The 26,896-nt window shown below is 45.3% G+C and overlaps 1 protein-coding gene across 3 annotated transcripts in view; it reads right to left on the minus strand.

Annotated features, from left to right (window-relative positions):
• The window catches only part of OTOA (otoancorin), a 102,737-nt gene extending 78,011 nt beyond the window's left edge, over positions 1 to 24,726 (minus strand). The window contains exons 1-8 of one of the 3 annotated variants that reach the window (XM_030823134.1): positions 24,459 to 24,726; positions 10,210 to 10,304; positions 9,871 to 9,899; positions 9,748 to 9,778; positions 9,603 to 9,630; positions 6,967 to 7,054; positions 3,452 to 3,583; positions 557 to 792 (exon numbers count right to left, since the gene is read on the minus strand). In XM_030823134.1, coding sequence (XP_030678994.1) covers positions 557 to 792; positions 3,452 to 3,583; positions 6,967 to 7,054; positions 9,603 to 9,630; positions 9,748 to 9,778; positions 9,871 to 9,899; positions 10,210 to 10,300 — 635 coding nt within the window. In that variant the 5' untranslated portion in view covers positions 10,301 to 10,304; positions 24,459 to 24,726. Of the gene's footprint in view, positions 1 to 556; positions 793 to 3,451; positions 3,584 to 4,238; positions 4,357 to 6,966; positions 7,055 to 9,602; positions 9,631 to 9,747; positions 9,779 to 9,870; positions 9,900 to 10,209; positions 10,305 to 24,458 lie in introns of those variants that run through there. The other 2 variants (XM_030823133.1, XM_030823135.1) reach the window with 2 other exon arrangements.
• Between the last annotated feature and the right edge of the window lie 2,170 nt (positions 24,727 to 26,896).

A 26,896-nucleotide genomic window follows, 5' to 3' on the forward strand; every position in this document is an offset into this window, starting at 1 on the left:
CATGTTGGCCAGGCTGGTCTCGAACTGCTGACCTCATGATCCACCCACCTCTGCTTCCCAAAGTGCTGGGATCACAGGTGTGAGCTACCACACCCAGCCTAACTCTACAGATGTTAAGCTTTTCCTCCAAAACGTGCATATCAACCTGTCCCCACCTGTCTTCTCCCTGCTGCCAGGTGATATCTCTTTGAATTCTCATGACAGCCCCTGAAGGATAGTGTGATGAGTTAAGAAGGTGGAAGTGGCTGGGTGCAGTGGCTCACGCCTGTAATCCAAGCACTTTGGGAGGCCAAGGCAGGTGGATCACTTGAGGTCAGGAGTTCAAAATCAGCCTGGCCAACATGGTGAAACTCCATCTGTACAAAAATACAAAAATTAGTCGAGTGTGGTAGGTGCCCCTGTAGTCCCAGCTACTTGGAATTGAGGCAGGAGAATCACTTGAACCTGGGAGGCGGAGGTTGCAGTTAGCCGAGACTGCGCCACTGCACTCCAACCTGGGCAACAGAGTGAAACTCCATCTCAAAAAAAAAAAAAAAAAGTCGGAGGAACCACTCACAGGTTCTTAAAGGCATCCTCGCGCAGGTCCCGAGGGAGCCGCTCTGTGATGTCTGGCTGGAGAAAGCTGCCTGAGGACCCCCTCAGCACCTTGCCCAGGATCTCCACACACTCCAGGGAGTGCAGCACCTGGAAACACCTCTCCAGTGTGATGAGAAACAGGCTGCGGTTCACACCAGGGCTCTGCAAGGCTCGTTCTCGAATCTCTCCTAAGTCAATGATGATGTCTTTCAGGTCCTAAAGCAATGAGAGAAGCCAGGGTCAGCTTGAGAGCTGCCTCTCAATTTGGAAGCCCTGGGAGGGACCACACATTGCAACAGTGGGGAAAGTCAGGATCACTGTTTAACACCATACTGCTATATTGAAACTTCTAGAACTTTCCATTCCCTGCAGAACAAAGTCAAGGCCTTTACCTGCTCCACTCACTCTGGAGCCTTCCCACTCTCCAGATACACCTGACCAGCATACCTCAGGCCCTTGGTCTACCTGGAATTCTGCATCTCTCTCTTTTTTTTTTTTTTGAGACAGAGTCTCACTCTGTCACCCAGGCTGGAGTGCAGTGGCGTGATCTCAGCTCACTGCAAGCTCCGCCTCCCGGGTTCACGCCATTCTCCTGCCTCAGCCTCTCCGAGTAGCTGGGACTACAGGCGCCCGCCACCACGCCCGGCTAATTTTTTGTATTTTTAGTAGAGACGTGGTTTCACCGTGGTCTCGATCTCCTGACTTCATGATCTGCCCGCCTCGGCCTCCCAAAGTGCTGGGATTACAAGCATGAGCCACCGCGCCCGGCCTGCATCTCTCCTTTTTCTGGCGAAATCTAGCTCATCCTTTAAGGCTGGGCTCCATTGCCATCTCCTTGGTGAAGTCTCTGATCCCTCCAACTTCCTACTTCAGATCAGATTTCCCTCCCTTATGTGCCCCCAGGGCATCTTGAACCAAACTCTATAATGCTTTAAAGGGACTCATGTGTCTTTCCTCCAAGCCCATGGTTCTCACCTCTGGGTGCACATCAGAATCACCTGGGGTGCTTTTTTAAAGTTTTATTTTATTTTTGAGACAGGGTCTCGCTCTGTCACCCAGGCTGCAGTGCAGTGGTGTGATTATAGCTCACTGCAGCCTCAACCTCCTGGGATTCAGCAATCCTCCCACCTCAGCCTCCCAAGTAGCTGGGACTACAGGCACACGCCACCACGTTCAGCTGTTTTTTGTAGAGATGGAGTTTTGCCATGTTGTCCAGGCTGGTCTCAAACTACTGGGCTCAGGCAATCTGCCCACAACCTCCCAAAGTGCTAGGGTTACAGGTATGAACCACCATGCCCAGCCCATCTGGGGAGCTTTTGAAAAGGACTGATTGGCCTGGCGCAGTGGCTCACATCTATAACCCCAGCACATCGGGAGGCCGAGGCAGGTTGATCGCTTGAGCCCAGGAGTTTGAGACAAGCCTGGGCAACATAGGGAGACCCCATCCCTACAAAATAAAATTTTTAAAATTAGCTGGGTGTGCTAGTGCACACCTGTAGTCCTAGCTGCTTAAGAGGCTGAGGTGGGAGGATCACTTGGGCTCAGGATATCAAGCCTGCAGTGAGCTATAATTACACCACTGCACTCCAGCCTGGATGACAGAACAAGCCCCTGTCTCTAAGAAAAAAAAAAAAAGCCTCCATTTTACTGAGCATTGACTCTACTGTGTCAAGCTTGGAGCAAACATGCATCACCTGATTAATTCTCATGACAGTCCTACAGATTAAGCCCCATGGGTACTAGGGTCAGGCATTCCCAGTTTCCAATCCCAGGGCCTCCATTATCTGTGTGTCCTGAGCAAATGACTTACCTTTTTTAAGTCCCAGTTTTTAAGGTCTCAGAGGCCTTGCTTTGTGGTATTCTTGGATCACTAACCTCATTTTGTGGAAATTAACTGTTTCTGTTTTTTGGTTTTTGTTTTTTTTTTTGAGACTGAGTCTTGCTCTGTCGCCCAGGCTGGAGTGCAGTGGCGCAATCTCGGCTCACTGCAAGCTCCGCCTCCCGGGTTCACGCCATTCTCCTGCCTCAGCCTCTCCGAGTAGCTGGAACTACAGGCACCCGCCACCATGCCCGGCTAATTTTTTTTGTATTTTAGTAGAGACGGGGTTTCACCGTGGTCTCGATCTCCTGACCTCGTGATCCGCCCGCCTCGGCCTCCCAAAGTGCTGGGATTACAAGCGTGAGCCACCGCGCCCGGCACCTGTTTCTGTTTTTTGTCTCCCCTCCAGACTGTGAGCTCCTTGAGTGCAGGAGGATCTCTGTGTCCACTGTGCATAGTAATTTTTATTGGTGGATGTTTATTGACCCAAACAATCAGGAGATCCTCAGATCCTCAATTAGGACCCCTCATTTCTTAGTACTGACAAAAATATGAATTAGGCCAGGCACAGTGGCTCACACCTGTAATCCCAGCAGTTTGGGAGGCCGAGGTGGGCAAATCACTTGAGGCCAGGAGTTTGAGACCAACCTGGCAAAATCTCATCTCTACTAAAAATACAAAAATTAGCCAGTCATGGTGGCACACACTTGTAATCCCAGCTACTTGGGAGGCTGAGGCACAAGAATCACTTAAACCCAGGAGGCAGAAGTTACAGTGAGCTGAGATTGTGCCACTGCACTCCAGCCTGAGTGACAGAATGAGATTCTGTCTAAAACAAAAATAAAATAAAAAATTGTAAGGCTCTTCATTTTAACTTTGGAGAAAGTAAGTGAGAAAACTTAGATCCTAAAGCTCCCAGGGGGTTGGAGGAGGCAGAAGGAGACAGGAAGAGACAATGAAGGGCCAAGGCCTAAGTCAGGCTCCATTTTATTCAATTCAACAAACACCACGTGGTGCTGGACTTCCTCTATCCCTGGGATGCCAAGGGCGCCTCACCAAGCGGTCCTTCTTGTCTTCTAAGAGGCATTTCATGGCAGTACGGAACTGCTGGGCGTCTGTCTTCCTCAGGTCCTCCAGCAGCTTCTGGGGCTGGTGCAGACGCTGCTCCAGGTGGTTTTCCACGGCTGCCTGTATTTGGGGTGTTGGGAGAGTCAGTGAGAACAGAAAGAGCAGGAGCACATGGTCAACACCATGGCCAGCGGCCTGGCACGGCCACCTCATTCCCTGCAGAGACCACAACCAGTGGCCAGCAGTCTGGTTTGGCCACCTCCAAATTTCCTCATTAGCCGCCAACATTTAAAAATGAGGGGCCGGGCGCGGTGGCTCATGCCTGTAATCCCAGCACTTTGGGAGGCCGAGGCGGGTGGGTCACGAGGTCAAGACATCAAGACCATCCTGGCCAACATGGTGAAACCCCGTCTCTACTAAAAATACAAAAATTAGCTGGGCATGGTGGCGCATGACTGTAGTCCCAGCTACTCGGGAGGCTGAGGCAGGAGAATCGCTTAAACCCTGGAGGCAGAGGTTGCAGTGAGCCGAGATCACACCACTGCACTCCAGCCTGGTGACAGAGCAAGACTCCATCTAAAAAATAATAATAATAATAATAAGGGGATTCCTCACAAGATCAAGATTTCCAACTTCTCTTGAAAAATGTAAAGGTTTGGCAACACGAGGCGCACATACCCTTTTTGGTAATAATTAGCAAGCCAAGGAAGGGACAGCTGCTTATTGGAGTAACTCTCAGGCCCAGCCACCTCGATTCCCCCATTCCATGGCCTGCCTGGTCCCTGTAGGTGATTGAGTTTCCCATCTGCAGCAGCTGGCCTTTGTCCAGGAAGTTTAGAACCCCAGATGGCACTGTGCCCAAACCCAAGCTACCAGCGCAGGAGCAAAATACAGGCGAAATGAACAAACTGTGGCGCCCCCTACAGGGCAAGGAGCAGAAGCCATCAGCCTCTCCTGAAAGAGATTTCCTCTGCCGTCTGGGGAACTGTTCTCTAAACCTCCCTTGAACAGACATGCCCAGTGTGATGTCATGGGCAAGAGGTGAACTCTAGACCCAGACAAGCCACATGCAAATCCCTGCCTTGACACTTACTAGCTGTGTGGCTTGGACACGTTACTTAACTAGGGTTGCTGGGTAAAATACAGGATGCTCAGTTAAATTTGAATTTTGGGAAAAATTACACTTTTTTTTTTAGTATAAGTATGTCTCAAATGTTGCATAGGACATACCTAACTTAAAAAATCACTCATTGCTTGCCGGGCGCAGTGGCTCACACCTGTAATCCCAGCACTTTGGGAGGCCGAGACAGGCGGATCATGAGGTCAGGAGTTTGAGACCAGCCTGGCCAACATAGTGAAACTCCATCTCTACTAAAAATACAAGACTTAGCCAGGCATGGTGGCTTGCACCTGTAGTCCCAGCTACTCAGGAGGCTGAGACAGGAGAATCGCTTGAACCTGGGAGGTGGAGGTTGTGGTGAGCTGAGGTGGCACCACTGCACTCCAGCCTGGGCAACAGAGTGAGACTCTGTCTCAAAAAAAAAAAAATCACTCATTATTTATCTGAAATTCAAACGAAATTGGACATCTGTTTTTTGCTTTTGTTTTAGAGATGGGGTCTTGCTCTGTTGCCCAGGCTGGAATGTAGTGGTATGATCATAGCTCACTGTAACCTCAAACTCCTGGGCTCAAGCAATCCTCCTGCCTCAGCCTTCCAAGTAGCTGGGACTACAGGCCACACCACCACACTCAGCTAATTTTTTGTTTGTTGTTTGTTTTTGTAGAGACAGGGTCTCGCTATGTTGGCAGGGCTTGTCTCCAACTCCTGATATCAAGCAATCCTCCCACCTATGCCTCTCAAAGTGCTGGGATTACAGGCATGAGCCACCACACAGAGCCACATCTGTATTTTTATTTGCTAAATCAGCAACACTTCTGGGCCTCAGTTTTCTTATCCGCAAAATGGAGGCAATAAGAGGACTTACCACATAGAGTTATTATAAGGATTGTGTGTGTAAAGTGTTTTCAATAGTGGCTAGCACACATTAGGTGCTCAATAGTGCTAGCTATTATTCTCTATCTTGACCAAGGTGAATAATGGCTTACTTAAAGCCTCACCCCTAAAATGAAAGGTCCTTGTGGGTAGTATCATGACTGTCTTGTTCTCTACTGAGTCCTCAGTGTCTGGAGCTATGCCTGGCAGAAAGCAGATGTTAACTCAGTAGATATTGAATGAATAAATAAATATGGTATATACACAGGAAGAGACGTATCAGATTAAAGTAGATACATCTCATGAGTATCCATTACTGCTAGAGAGAAAAGGGGGAAGCAATTGCTTCTCTTTCAGTTTCCCTGACTGATGAAGAAGAAAAGAAAAGCAGATGCCATGTGGGGCCAACAGCCACCTCCAGCTAGCGGCTGTCTTAAGACCTGGCAGACAACAAGCTCTCTGAGTATATTTGTGATATCAATGTTGGTTGATGTTTCCATTTTCATTAAGACATAAGTAAAAATGGAAGCAATGAAGACATATGTCAGAACTTTATTCATTAATTAATAACATAAATGGCCGTTTGCTAAACTGAATAATTGTTTCTCAATACTGAAAGAATTTTTCTCCAATTTTCTGTGTTATCCACAGTGTGATGATAAAGACACAACATGCCACACTAGGCTAACAGTTGGGCAGGTGCTGTGCAGTTCACTGCAGTCACCACCACAGGCATGAGCCCTATTGCCCCTTAAGGCAAATATCCTTTGCCACCTATCAACACGCTTGTGCTATTGTTTTCATTACAGTAGAGTTAAAAGAGGAAAAAGTACATTTTTTGGACCCATGGTAGAAAGACTGATCATTATATCCAAATATCCACTCTCTCACTGCTTTTCATCAATTGAACCCTTCAACTTTTAGTTGGGTACATGGCTCCTTTGCAGTAAGATGTGACTATGGTATGTGAGCCAATCTAATGTGTGCAGAGGGAATTGTGTAACTTGCATCATATCCTCAGAAGAGAAGATGCTTACCCTTGTTTTCTTCTTCCCGCCCCTCCCCTGGATTAAAGAAGGGATGTGGTGTTTCCACCACATGGGCAATAACTCCCCAGGAGATGACAAAGCAAAAAGACAAAAGGAACCTGGGTCCTTGGATAACCTCATGGAATACAGCTGCCTTTTCTTTGTGGCTTTCCCACTTAGCTCTGGACTATTATACGAGAAAGAAATAAACTAAATTGTTTGAGCTGCTGTCATCTGGAGGTCTTTTTGTTATAGCAGCTCAGCCTATACCCTAATATACCATGTCTCCATCAAAGGTGGGAAAATGAAAGAAAGACAAAATACCTCATATCATGTTTCAAGAAAAACTGGACAGAACCCTTTTCCTTGCAGAAGTAAAGACTATCTCTACATCCAGCCCACTTCTCCAACTTACCTGGCCCCTGAGTTTGCAATCCCTGAGCACTGAGATGGGAACATATAGATAGGTCTCAGGTACACACCTGCAGGCTGGGGATGGTGAAGGCAACATTCCGGGAATTCAGATAGGCCAGGACTCTGTGGGAGAGGTCATCCGTCCACATGTGGGAGCTTCAGTTGAAGACAGACAGGAAAAGATCACAATGACAGATTCTCCTACAAGCACTGCTATACTAGCTAAGTGCCCAGGGGACAGGTAGGGATGGACCAGGGGTGTTAGAACTTTGTGCTTGGAAGTGGGAGGTTTCTCTTTTCTTTTCTTTCCTTGTTTCTTTTCTTTCTTTTTTTTTTTTTTTTTGAAACAGGCTCTTGCTCTGTTGTGCGATCACGGCTCACTGCAGCCTCAATCTCCCCAGCCCAAGCGATCTTCCAACCTCAGCCACCCAAGCAGCTGGGATCACAGGTGCATGCCACCACACCCAGCTAATTTTGTTTATTTTTTGTAGAGATGGGGTCTCACTATGTTGCCCAGGCTTGTCTCAAACTTCTGGGCTCAAGCAATCCTCCCACCTCTGCCTCCCAAAGTGCTGGGATTACAGGAGTGAGCCGCCGCACCCAGCCTGAAGTAAAAAATTTCTTAACCAGGCACAGTGATAGGAGAGTTTCCAATTCTAGGAATCTGCCTGGATCCCATTCTCTCAAAGCCAATTCCCAAATTTCTAAGCTGTATGCAATATTCTAATTCCCGTAACAACCTACTTAGATTGACTACAATCCAAACTGATTGCGTTAGAAAGATGTACATTTAAAAAGCAGATGTTAGGTATACCATGCGAGGCTGAAATGGCATAGTTAGGAGTGTGGGCTCCAAACTGGTTATGAATCCTAGTTCCATCACTTAGCTGTATGGCTTGAGACAATTAGCTAAAATTTTCTAGTGCCTCAGTTTCCCTTTATATGAAATATGGCTAAAACTGTGAGATTAAAATTTGTTCACACATGAAAATTGCATAAGACAGCGCCCAACACACAGTAAATGCCCATGAATAGCCTTTTCTCGTTTTTTGTTTTTTTTTTTTTTTGAGACAGAGTCTCACTCTGTCACCCAGGCTGGAGTGCAGTGGTGCAATCTTAGCTCACTGCAACCTCTGCCTCCCAGGTTCAAGCGATTCTCCTGCCTCAGCCTTCCAAGTAGCTGGAATTACAGGTGTGCACCACCACACTCAGCTCATTTTTCTATTTTTAGTAGAGACTGAGTTTTGCCATGTTGGCCGGGCTGGGCTGGAACTCCTGGCCTTAAGCGATCCTCCCACCTTGGCCTCCCAAAGTGCTGGGATTACAGGGATGAGCCACCATGCCCAGCCTATGAAAAGCCTTCTGCAATCTTACGTTTGTTTATTTGTTTGTTTGTTTGTTTGTTTTGAGACAGAGTCTCGCTCTGTTGCCGAGGCTGGAGCGCAGTGGCTCAATCTTGGCTTATCACAACCTCTGCCTCCCGGGTTCAAGTGATTCTCCTGCCTCAGCCTCCCGAGTAGCTGGGACTACAGGCATGCACCACCATGCCTGGCTAATTTTTTTGTACTTTTAGTAGAGACAGGGTTTCACTATGTTGGCCAGGCTGGTCCCGAACTCCTGACCTCGTGATCCGCCCACCTCGGCCTCCCAAAGTGCTGGAATTACAGGCATGAGCCACCATGCCTGGCCTGTAATCTTATAAAGAGATGGGTGGATGGATGGATGGATGGATAAATTAATAAATAAATAAAATACTTAGACTGAAAGAATATATCCAAAAGTACCCATTGGTGTTATCTTAGGCAAAGGAGTGGTTATGGGGATCTTTCACTTTAACATAACTGGGTATCCCTGACATGGGGCCCCAAGACCCCTATTTCTTATCCATCATAGGACTCATCGTATTATAATTGTTTATTAATATTGGCATTTCCACACTACCTAGTTCCCTGCCCCATGTGCCTGGTATCTCTCTGTATGCAGCTTATAGTGCAACAGTAAAGGGAATGGATCCTGGAGCCAGGCCACTGGTTCACATCCCAGTTGTGTGTCCTTGATTTACCCTTCCTGGACCTCAGTTTCACCATTGTGTGCAATGGGATAACAACAGGAGCTACCTTGTGTGGCACTTGTGAGGATTAGATTGTTTCTATACCAAGCACTTAGTAGAATACCCACTACATAGAAAGCACGCAATAAATTTCTGCTCTTAGGCCAGGTGCGGTAGCTAATGCCTGTAATCCTAGCACTTTAGGAGGCCGAGGCGGGCAGATCACCTGAGGTCAGGAGTTTGAGACCAGCCTGGCCAACAGGTGAAAACCCATCTCTACTAAAAATACAAAAATTAGCCGGGCGTGGTGACGGGTGCCTGGAATCCCAGCTACTCAGGAGGCTGAGGCAGGAAAATTGCTTGAACCCCGGAGCCAGAGGTTGCAGTAGTGGGCCAAGATAGCACCACTGCACTCCAGCCTGGGCAACAAGAGCGAAACTCCGTCCAAAAAAAAAAAAAAAAAAAATTGGCTCTTACTCTAGAGTGAGGAGGAATGATGTCCGTGGAGCAAGGGTGTTCACTTTTAAAACACTGTGCTTTGATTGACATTTTTTGCAATGAGCACATATTACTTTTTACAATTAAGAGACTTCCATTAAGAATTTTTATTAAAAATCTATACCATCCCTTCCCCTTTCCTCTAGGGCAGGTTACCTTTGAAACTGTATGAGATCCAGCAGTGCTACAATGGGAATAAAATGAAAAGACATCTTTAAAAGGAATCATTCCAGAGAGATCACAGCTGCATTCTGTTTGAAATTCTTAGAAGAAGCAAGTGGAGATCAAGGGGGCACATTACCATTCAGATAGCTTCCATCTATTATTTCTTCCTAAAAGGCAAAGAGATAACATCAAGTATAACATCCAAAAGTTGGCAATTCCAGTAGAGGGGACTCTGATTAACAGAAAATAGAATACTCACCGCCATTTTTTGCAACAATGGATGCAAATCTGTAAGAAAGCCATTGAATGTATAACTAGAATTGAATTGTGTGACCTTCAAAACTACAAATATGGGTTAGAGGAAAAGCCCCAGAAAGCCACTCATGAAGGAAATTTTTAGTGAATTTTAATTATAACTGTCCACTCTGAGAAAACCGTGGCTTGAAAAATCCTCTTAGAATAATCCTGAAAAATCATACACGCACACACACACCCCCCCAAAAACAACTTACAGCATCATGTACCTAATGTATCTATCCCACCTCATTCCCTAAACTGTGTGGAAACCACAAAGGGTGATTCTTCCCTCAGGACTTACCCTGCCTGGAATTTGGCACTGTATAACTCGACACTCCATGGCTCAGAAAAAGGAATAGGAAAAGGGAGTATGTCGTAGGTTCCTGAGACATTCTCCTGTAGTTAATTTAAGCATAGAAGTGATTCATGTTTTTTAATATATATATATATGCACATACACACACATATATATATATACATGTATATAAACATATATATATATATGGACATTCAGCAGACGAAAGGAAAAACCAAGTAGACCCAGAATCCCTTGAAGTCTTTTTAAAAAATAATTTTAAAACTCACCTACTTTCCTCCATCTAAATCCCCATTCTAGTCTAAGACACTATCATCTCTCTCCTTGGTGACTACAATGGCCTGTTTATCTTACCACTACCCCCGACTCCTCTCAATCCAGCAAAAAGGTATAGTCAAAAGTAGACTCTGGGCCAAGCATGATGGCTCACACCTGTAATCCCAGCACTTTGGGAGGCCAAGGTGGGTAGATCACTTGAGGTCAGGAGTTCAAGACCAGCCTGGCCAACATAGTGAAACCCTGTCTCTACTAAAAATAAAAAATTAACTGGGTATGGTGGCACATGTCTGTAGTCCCAGCTACTTGGGAGGCTGAGACAGGAGAAGTGCCTGAATCTGTGAGATAGAGGTTGCAGTGAGCCAAGATTGTGCCACTGCACTCCAGCCTGGGCAACAGAGCGAGACTCTGTCTGAAAAAAAAAAGTATAGACTCTATTTTATCTGCAAGAAATTTATATCCAGAATATAAAAGGTACTCTTATAATTCAATAAGAAGATATACAAGCCAAGGGGAAAAAATGTTAAAAAGATATGAAGTTGGCTAGGCACGGTGGCTCACACCTGTAATCCCGGCACTTTGGGAGGCTGAAGTGGGCGGATCACAAGGTCAGGCGATCCAGACCATCCTGGCTAACACGGCGAAACCCCGTCTCTAATAAAAATACAAAAAAATTAGATGAGTGTGGTGGCACGCACCTGTAGTCCCAGTTACTCGGGAGGCTGAGGCAGGAGAATGGTGTGAACCCAGGGGGCAGAGCTTGCAGTGAGCCGAGATCGTGCCACAGCACTCCAGCCTGGATGACAGAGCAAGACTCCGTCTCAAAAAAAAAAGATATGAAGTTAAACTTCATAAAAACAGATGTAAAAATGGCCGATAAGCACACAAATGATTATCACAACATTAGCTAACAAGAACTATCAAATTAAACCCACAACAAGACCACTACAAAGTCACTAGAATGGGCAAAAATTTCAAAGACTGACTATCAAATGTTGGTGATGATATGGAACAACAGGAACTCTGATACAGCTGCTTGGGAAAACTGTTTGACAGTGTATTACAGAGTTAAATATACAATACCCTATGATCAAGAAATGCCACCCCTAGGTATTTAAGCAAGAGAAATGAAAACATGTCTACACAAAGATTTGTATAGCTTCATTCATAGTAGCCAGATATTGGAAACAATCACATATCCAATAACAGGTGAAAGGTTAAACATGGTATCTCCATTCAGTGGGATACTATTCAGTAATAACAATAAAAAGAAATTTGTTATAATTTTATTCTAGCTATGATGGAGTAATCGGCAATGGGTAAACCTTCCTGCCTTAAACAATTAAAAAGCTGGCTGAAATATGTGGACGCAAATGTTTTTCAGCCATTGGGCAGCAGGTAGCACAAGACTGAGATCCCTGAGCAAGGAAAGCAAACAAGCTGAGCTCTATAATTGCTCCTGCTCACTGCCTGGAGTCTCCACCCCATAGCGCAAGGAGGGAGAATCCAAACAGAGCCTACAGGTCTCACTGAGCAGAAGAGACAGAGTGGAACTTCAGGGAAATCAAGGCAGCTAGAATCCATAAGAAGAACACTTGTAGAGGAGGAAGTTGCACAGAGAGAAAGTTCTGGAGATCTGAAGAAGGGTCTTTTGAGACTTTGGCTGAATATTTATCTACCTATGCATGTAAGAAACCGCCTGAGGCTGAAGAATGAAGGACCAGTAGGCAGAACAATCCTTGGACCTCACAGGGGAATGAGAGTAGCTCCTACAAGCTGCAATGGAAAAACCTCCAAATACATTGGGCATCAGGGTCAATCATCAAAGAATAATTGCCTCCATGATAGGCCAAATTAGCCCTAGGCTAAAGTTTATTCCAGATCTGCCCTAACAAAGCTCAAAAGCTAGTCTTCGAAGAATCTAATTGATTCCAAGTAACTGAATTGCATTCCAGAACAAAACCCAACAATATTTAAAGCAGTATCATAAAACCCAGAAACTTTAGAAAACCAGAAGATGGGGCAAGAAAAAAAAGAAAAAAAAATCCAGCAATGTAAAATCCAAAGTGTCCAGCATCCAATCAAAAATTACCAGGCAAGCCAGGTACAGTGGCTCATGCCTATAATCCCAGCCTTTTGGGAGGCCAAGGAGGGTGAATTGCCTGAGCTCAGGAGTTTTCGACCAGCCTGGGCAACATGGTGAAACTCTGTCTTTACCAAAAATGCAAAAATTTGCCAGGGATGTGGCAGGTGCCCAACTACTCAGGAGGCTGAGGTGAGAGGATCACTGAAGCCTGGAAAGTTGAGGCTGCAGTGAGCCATGATTATGCTACTGCACTCCAGCCAGGGTGACAGAGCAAGACCCTGTCTCAAAGAAATTTTTTAATAAATAAATAAAAATTACCAGGCATACTAGGAAGCAGGAAAATATGGCTATTGGGAGAAAAATCCAGTCAATAGAACAGATCCAGAAATGACATAGAAGATCCAATTAATGGACAAGGATGTTTATTATAAATATACCCTGTAAGTTCAAGAAAGTAGAGAAAACTGCGAGCATGTTAAAGGTAGAGACATGGTAGGTACGAAATAAACCCCAAGAGGAACTTCTAGAGATAAAAATACAATATCTGAAATGAAAAACACACTGGATAGAGTTAACAGCATATTAGACATTGCAGAAGAAAACTTAGTGAACTTGAAGTCATAGCAAAATAAATTATCCAAAGTAAAATGCAGGGGCAAAAAGACTGAAAAAATTAAGAGGGCTCTGGAGCAATATGAAACTATTTGAAATATGTGCAATTGGAGTCCCAGGAAAGGAGGGGGTGGCAGAAAAATATCTGAATAAATCATTAGCGGGGCACAGTGGCTCATGCCTGTAATCCCAGCACTTTGGAAGGTTGAGGCAGGCAAATCACTTGAGCCCAGGAGTTCAAAACCAGCCTGGCCAACATGGTGAAACCCCATCTCTATCAAAAAAAAAAAAAAATTAGCCAGGTGTGGTGGCTGTAATCCCCGCTACTCAGGAGGCTGGGGCACAAGAATCACTTGAACCCGGGAGGCGGAAGTTGTAGTGAGCCAAGATTGCACCACTGCACTCCAGCCTGGGTGACAGAGCGAGACTGAAAAAAAAAAAGAGAGAGAGAGAAAGAAAGAAAAAGAAAAGAAGAAAGAAAGAAAGAAAGAAAGAAAGAAAGAAAGAAAGAAAGAAGAAAGAAAGAAAGAAAAGAAGAGAGAGAAAGAGAAAGAGAAAGAAAACATGACCTCATGACCAAATTTGTGTAAAGTTTGATAGAACTACAGATCCGTAGATCCAAGAAGCTCAACCAACCCCAAGCAGAGGAATCATGAAGAAGGCCACGCCAAGGCATATAATAATCAAATTGCTAAAAAAAAAAAAAAAAAAAAAAAGATTTTTTAAAAAATCCAACAAAAAGTTTCATTTAGACTATATTGAAAAAACTCTCAAAACTAAAAAATAAGTAAGCAATCCAATCAGAAAATGAGCAGAAGACATGAACAGATATATCATCAAAGTATATATACAGATAGCAAATAAACACATGGGAAGATACTCAGCATTGTTAGCCATTAGGAAAATGACCATTGAAACTACAATATAATTATAGACCTATCACATGGCTAAAATAAAAAAAAAACCATAATGAAGCCAGGCACAGTGAATCATGCCTGTAATTCCAGCACTTTAGAAGGCCGAGGTGGGTGAATCACCTGAGATCAGGAGTTCGAGACCAGCCTGGCCAACATGGTGAAACCCCATCTCTACTAAAAATACAAAAATTAGCCGGGCGTGGTGGCTCATGCCTGTAGTCCCAGCTACTCAGGAGGCTGAGGCAGAAGAATTGCTTGAACCGCAAAGGCAGAGGTTGCAGTGACTGGGAGGCAGAGGTTGCAGTGAGCCAAGATCGCGCCACTGCACTCCAGCCTGGGCAACAGAGTGAGACTTCAACTCAAAAATCAACAAATAAATACAATCATAATGCCATTAACTGGAAAGAATGAGGAGAAACTGGATCACTCACACATTGCTGATGAAAATATAAGGTGGTACAGCTATTCTGGAAAATAGTTTCGTTGTTTCTTATAAAATTAAATGTGTACTTAACATACAGCCCAACAATTGCACTCTTGGGCATTTATCCCAGAAAAATGAAAATTTATGTTCACATAAAAACCTGTACACAGGCTGGGCGTAGTGGCTCACGCCTGTAATCCCAGCACTTTGGGAGGCCGAGGCGGGTGGATCACGAGGTCAGGAGATCAAGACCATCCTGGCTAACATGGTGAAACCCCATCTCTACTAAAAATACAAAAAATTAGCTAGGTGTGGTGGTGGGCACCTGTAGTCCTAGCTACTTGGGAGGCTGAGGCAAGAGAATGGCATGAACCCAGGAGACAGAGCTTGCAGTGATGCAGTGAGCCAAGATCGCGCCACTGCACTCCAGCCTGGGTGACAGTGCGAGACTCCAACTCAAAAAACAAACAAACAAACAAACAAAACCTGTACACAAATGTCCATAGCATCTTTATTCATAGTAGCTGAAAAATTGAACCAATCTAAATGTCATTCCATAGGTGAATGGTTAAACTAACTGTGGTATGTCCATGCCATTGAGTACTGCTCGGCAATGAAAAGTAATGAACTATTGATACAGGCAACAACTTTGATGGACCTAAAGGGAATTATGCTGAGGGAAGAAAGCCAATCACTGAAAGTTATATACTAATGATTCCCATTGTAAAACATTCTTGAAATAAAATTATAGAAATGCAGAACAGATTAGTATTTGCCATGGGGAGAGGGAGATAAGGCTATCAAGGGATGCATGAAGGAGGCTTATGATTACCAGCAGAGTTCTGGGTCCTGATTAGGGTAGCTGTTACATTAATCTACACATGTCACAAAATTGAAGAAAACGATATAAAATATACACGCAAAGAAGTGCATGTAAAACTAGTGAAATCTGAATAAGCCCTGAATTTGTACCATGATTTCCTGAATTTTATATGGTACTATTGTTACATAACATGTAACCAATGGGGGAAACTGGGTGAAGAGTACACAGGATATTTCTTTTGCAACTTCCTATGAATCTGTAATTATTTCAAATTCTCTTTTATTTTTTCGAGAGACAGAGTCTTTCTCTGTCACCCAGCCTGCAGTGCAGTGGCACGATCATGGCTCACTGCAGCCTTGAACTCCTGTGTTCAAGCGATCCTCTAGCCTCAGCCTCCTGAGAAGCTGAGACTACAGGCATGCACTACCATGCCCAGCTAACTTTTTTAGTTCTTGTAGAAATGGGTTCTTGCTATGTTTCCCAGGCTGATCTCAAACTGCTGGCCTCAAGCAATCCTCCCACCTCAGCCTCCCAAAGTGCTAGGAATACTGGCATGAGCCACCATCTCTGGCCACACAATTTTTTTTTATTTAGTTATAGTATTCTGTACCACTGTAGGATGACAAGAGTTAACAATAATATATAGTTTCAAATAGCTAGAAGGAGGATATTGAATAGAAAGAAATGAGAAATGTTTGAGATTGTAGACATGCTAATTACCCTGATCTGATCACCATACATTATACACATCAAAACATCATTATGTACCCCATAAATATGTACAATTACTATATGTCAATTTTTTTTTTGAGATGGAGTCTCACACTGTCACCCAGGCTGGAGTGTAGTGGCACAATCTCGGCTCACTGCAACCTCCGCCTCCCAGGTGCAAGCGATTCTCCTGTCTCAGCCTCCCGAGTAGCTGGGATTACAGGCATGCGCCACCACACCCAGCTAATTTTTGTATTTTTAGTAGAGACAGGGTTTCACCACGTTGGTCAAGCTGGTCTGGAACTCCTGACCTCTGGTTATCAGCCTGCTTCGGCCTTCCAAAGTGCTGGGATTACAGGCGTGAGCCACTGTGCCTGGCATATATGTCAATTTTTTTAAATAAATAATAAATTTTTAAGCACCCAAAGGGAAAAAACCCATATTATATGCATAGGAAAAGGAACACACTACTGATATAGGCAAGAACACAGATGAACCTCAGAAACATATGCTTATGCTGAGCAAAAGAAGCCAGTCAAAAAAGACCACATAACATATGATTCCATTTCTGTGAAACTCTAGGTTATGCAGAATAATCTTTAGTGACAGGAAACAAATTAGGAATGGTCTGGGGCATTATTAGGGTGCAATGGGAAAAGTTTATTGCAACAGGGCACAAGGGAACTTCTTGGGGTGATGGAAAATTTTTTTTGTAGAGATAGGGTCTCACTATATTGCCCAAGCTGGTCTCAAACTCCTGGTTTCAAGCAATCTTCCCTTCAAGCTTCCCAAAGTCCTGAGATTACAGGTGGATGCCATTGCACCTAGCCCCCATTTTCTGTATCTTGATTGTGGTGGTTGTCACACAGATACATATATTTATCAGATCTCACTGAACTGTACACTTAGTGTGCATTGTATTGCATGTAAATTTATACCTCACAAAAGTCAGTATCAAGCAGAAATGGAAAAGCATGGACTGTGAAGCCAGTCACCTATTCTGAATCACATCTCCACCACTCACTAGCTGTACGATGTTGGACATATTTCTTTTTTTTTTTTTTGATACGGAGTCTTACTCTCTTGCCCAAGCTGGAGTGCAGTTATAGGCTCACTGCAACCTCTGCTTCCCAGGTTCAAGTGATTCTCCTGTCTCAGCCTCCTGAGTAGCCAGGATTACAGGTACCCACCACCACACCAGGCTAATTTTTTTATTTTTAGTAGAGACGGGCTCCCACAATGTTGGCCAGGCTGGTCTCGAACTCCTGACCTCAAGTGATCCACCCGCTTTGGCCTCCCAAAGTGCTGAGATTACAGGCTTGAGCCACTGCGCCCGGCCTTTGACAAGTTTCTTAATCTCTCTGCACTCAAATTTTCTCGTCTGTAAAATGAGATTAATGATGGTACCAGCATCATTGTGTCCTATGAGGGTAAAATGAGTTGTTAATAGTGAATCACTTCAAACAGGGCTTGACACAAAGTCAGCTCTGTATACAAGTTTATTAAATAAGCAAATAAAACAGATTGCTGTTTTCAAACAGATGCTGTTTTGAAAAACATCATCTCAATAAACTCATGTCACCCTCCTCCTCTCCCCATTACCCTCAAGATAAAGCCCAAAGCTTTTTCAGTGGCTGTATCACCCGCCCCTCATTCCCCAAGGTTCCTGCTGGGGCCATCTGTCTGTCCCTCCAAGGTGCTATCCTCCCCAAATTAAGACCCTCTCACAGGCTGTTCCTTGGCCCAGAGGATTCCCCTTCCTCTTTGCCCAGCTAATGTCAATTCATTGTAAATTTCAAGTCTTCAATGAAGCCTTCCCTGAATTCTCTGACCAGGCCAAAGCAATTAGCCAGAAGAAAAAGCCAATACTTCTCTTTTATAGCACCAAGCACAGCTATAATACATATTTATGTTTGTGTAATTATTTCATGCTTTCATTCTTCAAATATTTGTTGAGTACTGCTGTGAGCCAGGCATTATTCTATGCTCTGAGAATACAGCAGTTTACAAAACTAACTCCCTGCTGGTGTGTTGGAATGAACCAGGCAGAAAATAAATAGATAATCAAATAACTGTATTATGTCAGGGAGTGATGAGTTCCATGGAGAAAAATACAACAGGGTAGGAAAAAGGAGCCAAAGAAGGAGTAGGTACTATTGTAGACAGTTTGGTCAGGGAAGACCTGAGGAGGTGACATTTAAGCAGAGACCTCAGGAAGTGAAGGAATGAATCATGGGAATATCTGGAGAAAGAAAGTTCCAGCAAGAAAAGAAAATGACAGTGCAAAGGCTTTGACATTAGGAGCATAATTTGCTTGTTCTTCAGTAAATTGCATGAAGAGGATATAACCGTAGGACATGGGGTTGGAGAGGTATCAGGAGGGCCAGAGTGAGTAGGGTCTTTCAGGCCATTGTGAGCACTCTGACTTTTACTTGGAGGGAGGTGGGAGCCACTGAAGGGATATTAGCCAGGATGGATGCTCTGACTTGTTTTTGTTTTTTGTTTTGTTTTGTTTGAGATGGTGTCTCACTCTGTCGCCCAGGCTGGAGTGCAGTGGCACAATCTCAGCTCACTGCAACCTCTGCCTCCCCAGCTCAAGTGATTCTCCTGCCTCAGCCTCTCAAGTAGCTGGGATTATAGCTGCCCACCACCACACCCAGCTAATTTTTGTATATTTGGTAGAGACGGGGTTTCACCCTGTTGGCCAGGCTGGTCTTGAACTCCTGACCTCAAGTGATCCACCCATCTCAGCCTCCCAAAGCGCTGGGATTACAGGTGTGAGCCACTGTGCCTGGCCCTGACTTTTATTTTAACTGGATCAAGCACATTGATGGCTGTGTTGAGAATACCCTGGAGTGGAACAATGGCTGTAGCAGGCAGACCAGTCTAGGAAAGAGATGACAGTAACTTGGTCATTGATAGCAGTGAAGGTGGTGAGAAGTGGTTGGATTTTGGAGGTATTTGGAAGGCGGAACCAAAAGATCAAATGTAGGGAATAAAAAAAATAGACAGCCCAAAGACAACGCCAAGGATTTGGCCTGAGCATTTAGAGAGGGAGATGGGAAAACCATAGGAGTTCTAAGTTTAGGGGAGGATCCCTGGAGCTCAGTTTTGGACATACTAAGCTTGAGAAGCCTTTTAGAGTGCAGACAGCATTGCAAGTAGGCAGTTTGATGTTTGAGCCTGCAGGTTAGTGGAGAGGTGCTGTCAGAAGCAGCTATCTAAACAGAGATAGTCAGTGGGTTTTTTTGTTTGTTTTTTTGTTTGTTTGTTCTTTTGTTTTTGGGTTTTTTTTTGGGGGGGGGAGAGTCTCGCTCTGTCCCCCACGCTGGAGCGCAGTGGCGCCATCTCAGCTCACTGCAACCTCTGCCTCCCAGGTTCAAGCGATTCTCATGCCTCAATCTCCCGAGTAGCTGGGATTACAGGCTTGTGCTACCACACCAGGCTAATTTTTGTATTTTTAGTAGAGACGGGGTTTCACCATGTTGGCCAGGCTGGTCTCAAACCCCTGACCTCAAGGGATCCACCCGCCACGGGCTCCCCAAGTGCTGGGATTACAGGCATGAGCCACTGCACCCAGCCCCAGATAGTCAGCATGTATTTAAACCCTGAATGACATCACCAAGAAAGTAAATTTACGGAGAAATTAGGTGAGTTTTAAGGACTGAGACCCATGGCACCCCCATTGCCAAGATGTTGAGTAGACTAAGTGCAGCCAGAGAAATCAAGACTGTGGAAAACTCCCCAAAACAAACAACCTAGTTTTCTTTAGCCAATATATTACAGAGAGAGAGAGAACCTATGAACTCGAAAACAACTTAAAAGGTTGACCACTTGTAGAATCTAGACTTTACTTGGATCCTGATTCAAACATGTCATGTCTGGGCACAGTGGCTCACACCTGTAATCCCAGCACTTTGGGAGGCCGAGGCGGGCAGATCACTTGAGATCAGGAGTTTGAGACCAGCCTGGCCAACATGGTGAAACCCTATCTGTACTAAAAATACAAAAACTTAGCTGGGCATGGTGGCGCATGCTAGTAATCCCAGCTACTTGGGAGGCTGAGGCAGGAGAATCGCTTGAACCCGGGAGGCAGAGGTTGCAGTGACCCGAGATCATCCCATTGCACTCCAGCCTGGGTGACAAGAGTGAAACTCTGTCTCAAAAAAAAGAAAAGAAACAAAGCAAACAAACAAAAAACACCATAAAATAAAATAAAAAATTAGGCCAGGCACAGTGGCTCACACCTAATCTCAGTGCTTTGGGAGGCCAAGGCAGGAGGATTGTTTGAGGCCAGGAGTTTGAGATCAGCCTGGGCAACATAGCATGACTCCGTCTCTATAAAAACATTTAAAATTTAGCCCGGCGTGGTGATGCACACCTGTAGTCCCGGCCACTCAGGAGGCTGAGATGGGAGGATCTCTTGAGCTCCGGAATTTGAGGCTGCAGTGAGCTATGATCATGCCACAGCACTCCAGCCTGAGTGACAGAACAAGATCCTGTCTCAAAAAAACCCAAAAAATTGTGAGACAATTGAGGAAATTTGAACCCCTGATTAGATACTTGAAGATTTTAAAGAATTAATTGTTAATAGTTTTAAGTTTGATAATGAAACCGTGGTTATATTTTTAAAGGAGTCCTTATTGTTTCAAGGAGGGGTTAGTAAAGTACCACCCACGGGCCAAATGGAAATGGCTGCCTGATTTTGCGTGGCTCATGACCTTAAAATGATTTTTTAGGTTGTTTAAATAGTTTTTTAAAACCAAAAGAATAATGTTTACTGACATATGAAAATTTCCTGTGTGAAATTTAAATTTCAGTGTCTATAAATAAAGTTTTATTGGCACATGTCCATGCCCATTCATTGGCCTATTGTCCATGGCAGCTTCCTGCTACCATAGGAGAGTTGAGTACTTGGGACAGGGACCACATGGCCTCCAAAGCTCAAAATATGTATTCCATGTTCCCTTACTGAAAAAGTTTGCCAGCCCTTTTTTTATTTTATGTATTTATTTAATTTTTTTTTTTTTTTTTAAGACAGAGTCTCTCTCTGTTACCCACGCTGGGGTTACCATGCCTCAGCCTCACAAGTAGCTGGGACTATAGGCGCCCACCACTACGCCCGGCTAATTTTTTGTATTTTTAGTAGAGACGGGGTTTCACCGTGTTAGCCAGGATGGTCTCGATCTCCTGATCTTGTGATCTGCCCGCCTCGGCCTCCCAAAGTGCTGGGATTACAGGCATGAGCCACCGCGCCCAGCCGCCATCCCAGCATTCTTTAATACAGATTTCCCTTGTATTGTCTAACTTGTTATGCAAATGGATTATTTTTCCCCCAAGGGGACCTCCACAACCAGCTTTGAAAACAATTATGCTTATTTTACTGCCCAGGACAAAAACAGAAAACTTTTGAAGTTCCCAGACACCAAAAGCCAAGCATTCTAACAGGTTTTGAGCAAACCTGATCCCAAAGCACTTTGTAGGTGTTTTGGCCCGCCATCACCATCCTGTAACTGGAATGCTCAACTCCAGTTAGAAGTCTTCCTGGTTTAGGTCATTTGGGGCTTTGGGGAACCTTTGGCCCTTTTTTCTCCCTTCCCTTTGGGCAGTTGCCCTGGGGCATTGGCCCCATTCACAATTCTCCAGTTTCCCAGACAATGTGGCTTCTTGTGCTCTTTGCTCCGGCCCCTCTATTAACCCTACAGAGAGGTTTAAGGTTACTGAAACAGACGCCTTGCTTTCTGCTGTGCATAATGTCCTTTTTCCAGCAAGAAACTGCAGCCCATCAGGATTTGGTTTTCATTAAAGGCCCTTTGGGTCACTTTTTTTAGCAGATTGGTCAAAAGGACTGGAAGGACTGGGTAGGGCGATGGTGATTTGGAGGTCGATAGCTTTCTCTATGGGCCATACCCCTTCCCCACCGAAAGATTCCCCCGCTGCAGACTGGAGGAATCAGTCAGGCAAGGATCCCTGTGGTGAAAACTACTCGAAAACAGCAACAATAACCACAAACCTGAAGACAATTTCCTGAGAAACTATGAACGTTTGGATGTGCAGGGTGATCAACTCTCCCAGTTGCCTGGGACCAAAAGGTTTCCCAGGACTCAAAACTTTCCGTTTTAAAAGCAGAAAGTCACAGGCAAACCGGGAGGAGTTGGTCAACCCATGGATCAGAGTCACTTCATCTTCTGTGAAATTTGCAAAGATGCTAGGAGGTTCCCCTCCTGCTGGGACACCCCAGCCCAGACACAAACCATTAATTCACAATTACATGGAGTTTCACTGTCCGCAAGGCTGCTCCATTTAAGCTCTGGGTCGTGAACACATAACTCTAGGCATACTGACACTAGCTGGGAGATTTTTCACAAAAAAAAAAAAAAAAAAAAAAAAAATGCCATTTCATGACTATTAATCCAAAATAGGCAAATGTGTCTGGCTTGTAGAATACCAGCCTGATTACAAATGCTTGGTGTTGGAATGGCCCAGCTCACAGTGGTTGTAGAAGTCCAGTAGGGCCAGGCTTGGTGGCTCACGCCTGTAACCCCAGCACTTTGGGAGGCCAAGGCGGGAGGATCACTTGAGTCCAGAAGTTCAAGACCAGCCTGGGCAACACAGGGAGACTCCATTTCTACAAATAATTTAAAAATTAGCCGGGTGTGGTGGTGAATGCTTGTAGCCCTAGCTACTCAGGAGGCTGAGGCAGGAGAATTGCCTGAGCCTGGGAGGTCGAGGCCACAGTGAGCTGCGATCACATGTCACTACATTCCAGCCTGGGCAACAGAGCAAAACCCTGGCTGAAAAAAAAAAAAAAAAAAATTAAAGCAGTCAAGGGGAGCTTGGTGGACTAGAGATGCCCAGGCTTGAGTTCCTGTCCCAGCCCTGCCCCTAATAGTTAGATTTTAGGCACAGCTATTCCCCTTCTTCTCTCTTAAGTCCCTGGAGAACAAATGGCTTTGGATTCAATGAGGAAAAGAAGGAAAAGAAAGGAAGAAACTGGTATCACTGAGCATCCTCTGTGAGCCGGGCATCACACCAAACCCTCCTCCCCGCCATTTACTCTTTCCACCAGCCTTGAAGGTTTACCATACTCAGTTTCACAGATGAGTTCAGTGCACATGAACGATCACACAGCAAGCGAATGGCAGGGAGGGGGTTATGATGCAGGGCTGCTGGGCTCCCTAGTAACCTTAATCCCAGCAGTCATTTAATGAGAGAGAACTAAGTACACGCCCCCCTAACATACATTGTCTCGCTTAATTCTTGCAGAATCTTTGAGGCAAGCATTACCATTATCTCTACTTCACAGATGAGCAAATGGGTTGTGAGAGGTCAAGTGACCTGCCCAAGGTCACACAGCTATGCATGCACAGCCAGGTGGCAAACCCAGAGCTAAATTATTCCAATGCTTACTGGCTTTGCTCTGCAGTCTCAGCTCAGCAGCCCTGAACCTAAAACTGCAGGTGGCAGGTGCCACCCCAGGGATAAGACCCCAGCTTTAACCTGAACCAAACCTTAAAACCTTAACTAGCTGTGTGCTATTGGGCAAATTCCTTAACCTCTATAGGCTTGCATTTCCTCCTCTGCATAATAGGCATGGCACCCATACCTCTCTTGCAAAAAACTATCAACTTTATTTATTTATTTATTCATGAGACAGAGTCTCCCTCTGTCACCCAGGATGGAGGGCAGTGGCCTGATCTCGTCTCACTGCAACCTCCGCCTCCCGGATTCATGCGATTCTCCTGCCTCAGCCTCCGGAGTAGCTGGGATTACAGGCGCCTGCCACCGCACCTGGCTAATATTTGTATTTTTAGTAGAGATGGAGTTTCACCACGTTGGCCAGGCTGGTCTGGAACTCCTGGCCTCAAGTGATTCGCCTGCCTCGGCCTCCCAAACTGCTGGGATTACAGGTGTGAGCCCCAGCCTTTACCTGCATTTTTCCATTTCTTCCTCACAACTGCTATGAGGTAGGCATTACTCTATACATAAAATACATAAAGAACTAAGCCCAGCACTGGCACATATAAGAATGCAATGAATCGTAGCTATTATTATTACTAATGCTATTGTTTTTACTGCTGCTATATTATTATAACAAATAATAATTGTGATAGTTATTGCAATAGTTGTCATCGCTATTATATTACTAAGTAGTTTTGGATCCCTTTTCTCGAAGTTTCATCATCCCCCCCAAGTGCCCTCCAATCCCAGGAGCCCTTAAAGCCGCTGCACCCACACTTTGCCCACCCTCTTTCTCTCGGTCTGTCCCCCACGCCATCCATCACCTGCACCCCTTCCCTAGGGAGGCCCAGCGGTGGGCGCCCACCCGCTCCCCCAGCGCTTTGCCCCGTAGGTCCTCCGCCCAGGCCCCCGCGCGCGCCTCACCTGCGGAGCCCGGCTCGGCCGCACTGAGTCCCACGGGCGGGCGGGTGGCGCAGGGCGGGGCCGCGGGGCTCACGCGGGGCGCGGGCAGGCAGGGGAGCAGAGGGGCGGCGCTAGCCGGCAGCCCTGCGACCTCCTCCCTGCAGCGGCCCAGGTGGGAACTCAGCCAGGGCAGCAGCGGGGGTCACAGTCCCCGCCTGGGGCTTCCTATCTGGACCCAAAGCGTGCAAGACGCACAAATGCCTGCTCCCCAGCCACTCTTGGGGGCGGCAGCGAGGAAGCGAGGATGGGGAGCGCTAGAGAGCTATCCACCAATCGCTACATGGGAACTTTATTTAGATCTGAATTCAAACCGTTAAAAGAAGTTATAGGACGGGCATGGTGGCTCACGCCTGTAATCCCAGCACTTTTGGGAAGCCAAGGCGGGCGGATCACTTGAGGCCAGGAGTTCGAGACTAGCCTAGCCAACAGGGCGAAACCTCGGCTCTACTAAAAATACAAAGATTAGTCAGGCGCGGTGGCGGGCGCCTGTAATCCCAACTACTTGGGAGGCTGAGGCTGGAGAATCGCTTGAACCCGGGAGGGGGAGGTTGCAGTGAGCCGAGATCGTGCCATTGCACTCCAGCCTGGGCGACAGAGCAAGACTCCGTCTCAAAAAAAAAAATATATATATATATATGTATATATATATAAAAAGAAAATTGGAGCAATGTGGTCGCTGGGTATTTAATGACTGGGTTTCTTTCTTTTGTTTCTTTTTTCTTTTTTTTTGAGACACAGTCTCGCTCTGTCCCCCAGGCTGGAATGCAATGGCGTGATCTCAGCTCACTGGAACCTCCGCCCCCGGGTTCAAGCGATTCTCCTGCTTCAGCCTCCCAAGTAACGAGGATTACAAGCGCCCACGACCATGCCCCGCTAATTTTTTGTATTTTTAGCAGAGGCCGGGTTTCTCCATGTTGGCTAGGCTGGTCTCAAACTCGTGACCTCAGGTGATCTGTCGGCCTCAGCCTCCCAAAGTGCTGGGACTACAGGCGTGAGCCATCGCACCCAGCCGGGTTTCTTAATGAATAATTGTAATGTGGCTATCTTTTCAGAGTGATTATCTTTTACAGTTATATATTTACAAAACTGAAACGATACATCTGGGATATCCTCGGCAATAGTGGAACCAAGGAGTCGTGGGAGTAGGGATGAAACAAGGTGGGCCACGTGTTGATAATTGCTGAGACTGGTTGGGGAGGATTCATTATTACCTTTCTTTCTTATGTACTTGGAATTTTCCATAATAAAAATAATTAATAGTATGACCTATAATAGATGTATACATACACGGAGTGGTAGAAAAAAATTCATCCTAAATGTCCACCAATAAGGAAATGTTTAAATAAATGGATACATAAACGCTGTGGATTACACAGTCATTAAAATTGTTCTTAACAAAGACCACATAATTAGCACAAGGAAACAATTTTATATCCAAAACAAAAAAGCCAATGTTAAGAAATACATGTATTTGAACTTCTATTAAAACTAGAAGCTAGGGGCTGGGCGCGGAGCCTCACACCTGTAATCCCAGCACTTTGGGAGGCCAAGGCAGGCTGATCACTTGAGGTCAAGAGTTTGAGACCAGTCTGGCCAACATGGTGAAACCTCGTCTCTACTAAAAGTACAAAAATTAGCCAGGCATGGTGGTGGGCGCCTGTAATCCCCGTTACTTGGAAGGCTGAGGGAGGAGAATTGCATGAGCTGGGGAGGCGGTGGTTGTCGTGATCTGAGATGGCACCACTGCCCTCCCACCTGGACAACAGAGCAAGACTCCATCTCAAAAACAAAACAAAACAAAACAAAAAACTAGAAGGCAAGGCCAGGTGGGGTGGCTCAGACCTGTAATTCCAACACTTTGGGAGGCTGAGGTGGGTGGATCACTTGAGGTCAAGAGTTCGAGACCAGCCTGGCCAACACGGCAAAACCCCATCTCCACTAAAAATACAAAAACGAGCTTGCATGGTGGCGCATGCCCTGTAATCCCAGCTACTCAGAAGGCTGAGGCAGGAGAACTTGAACCCAAGGGCCAGAGGTTGCAGTGAGCCGAGATCATGCCACTGCACTCCAGCCTGGGCAACAGAGTGAGACTCTGCCTCAAAAAAATAAAATAAAAAAAAATCTGGAAGGCAATGCATTAAAATATTAGCTTTGCATGATAGGATTATGCATAACTATTTTGCATCTTTCCTAATGAAAATATAATTGTGGACTCAAGAGGTTTCCTTGCAATCCTTCACATTTAATGAAACATGTCTAATACCCATAATATTTCAAAGTAATTATTGAAATGCCCAATGCTAACATTAGTTTGTCAGTGGCACAATTAAAACATTATCTTCAGAAATGACCAACTGTAGCATTCTGCTGCCCCTGATAGTAAGTTATATAATGCTAAT

This window comes from Nomascus leucogenys, chromosome 2, assembly GCF_006542625.1.
Source record: "Nomascus leucogenys isolate Asia chromosome 2, Asia_NLE_v1, whole genome shotgun sequence".
NCBI lineage: Eukaryota > Metazoa > Chordata > Mammalia > Primates > Hylobatidae > Nomascus > Nomascus leucogenys.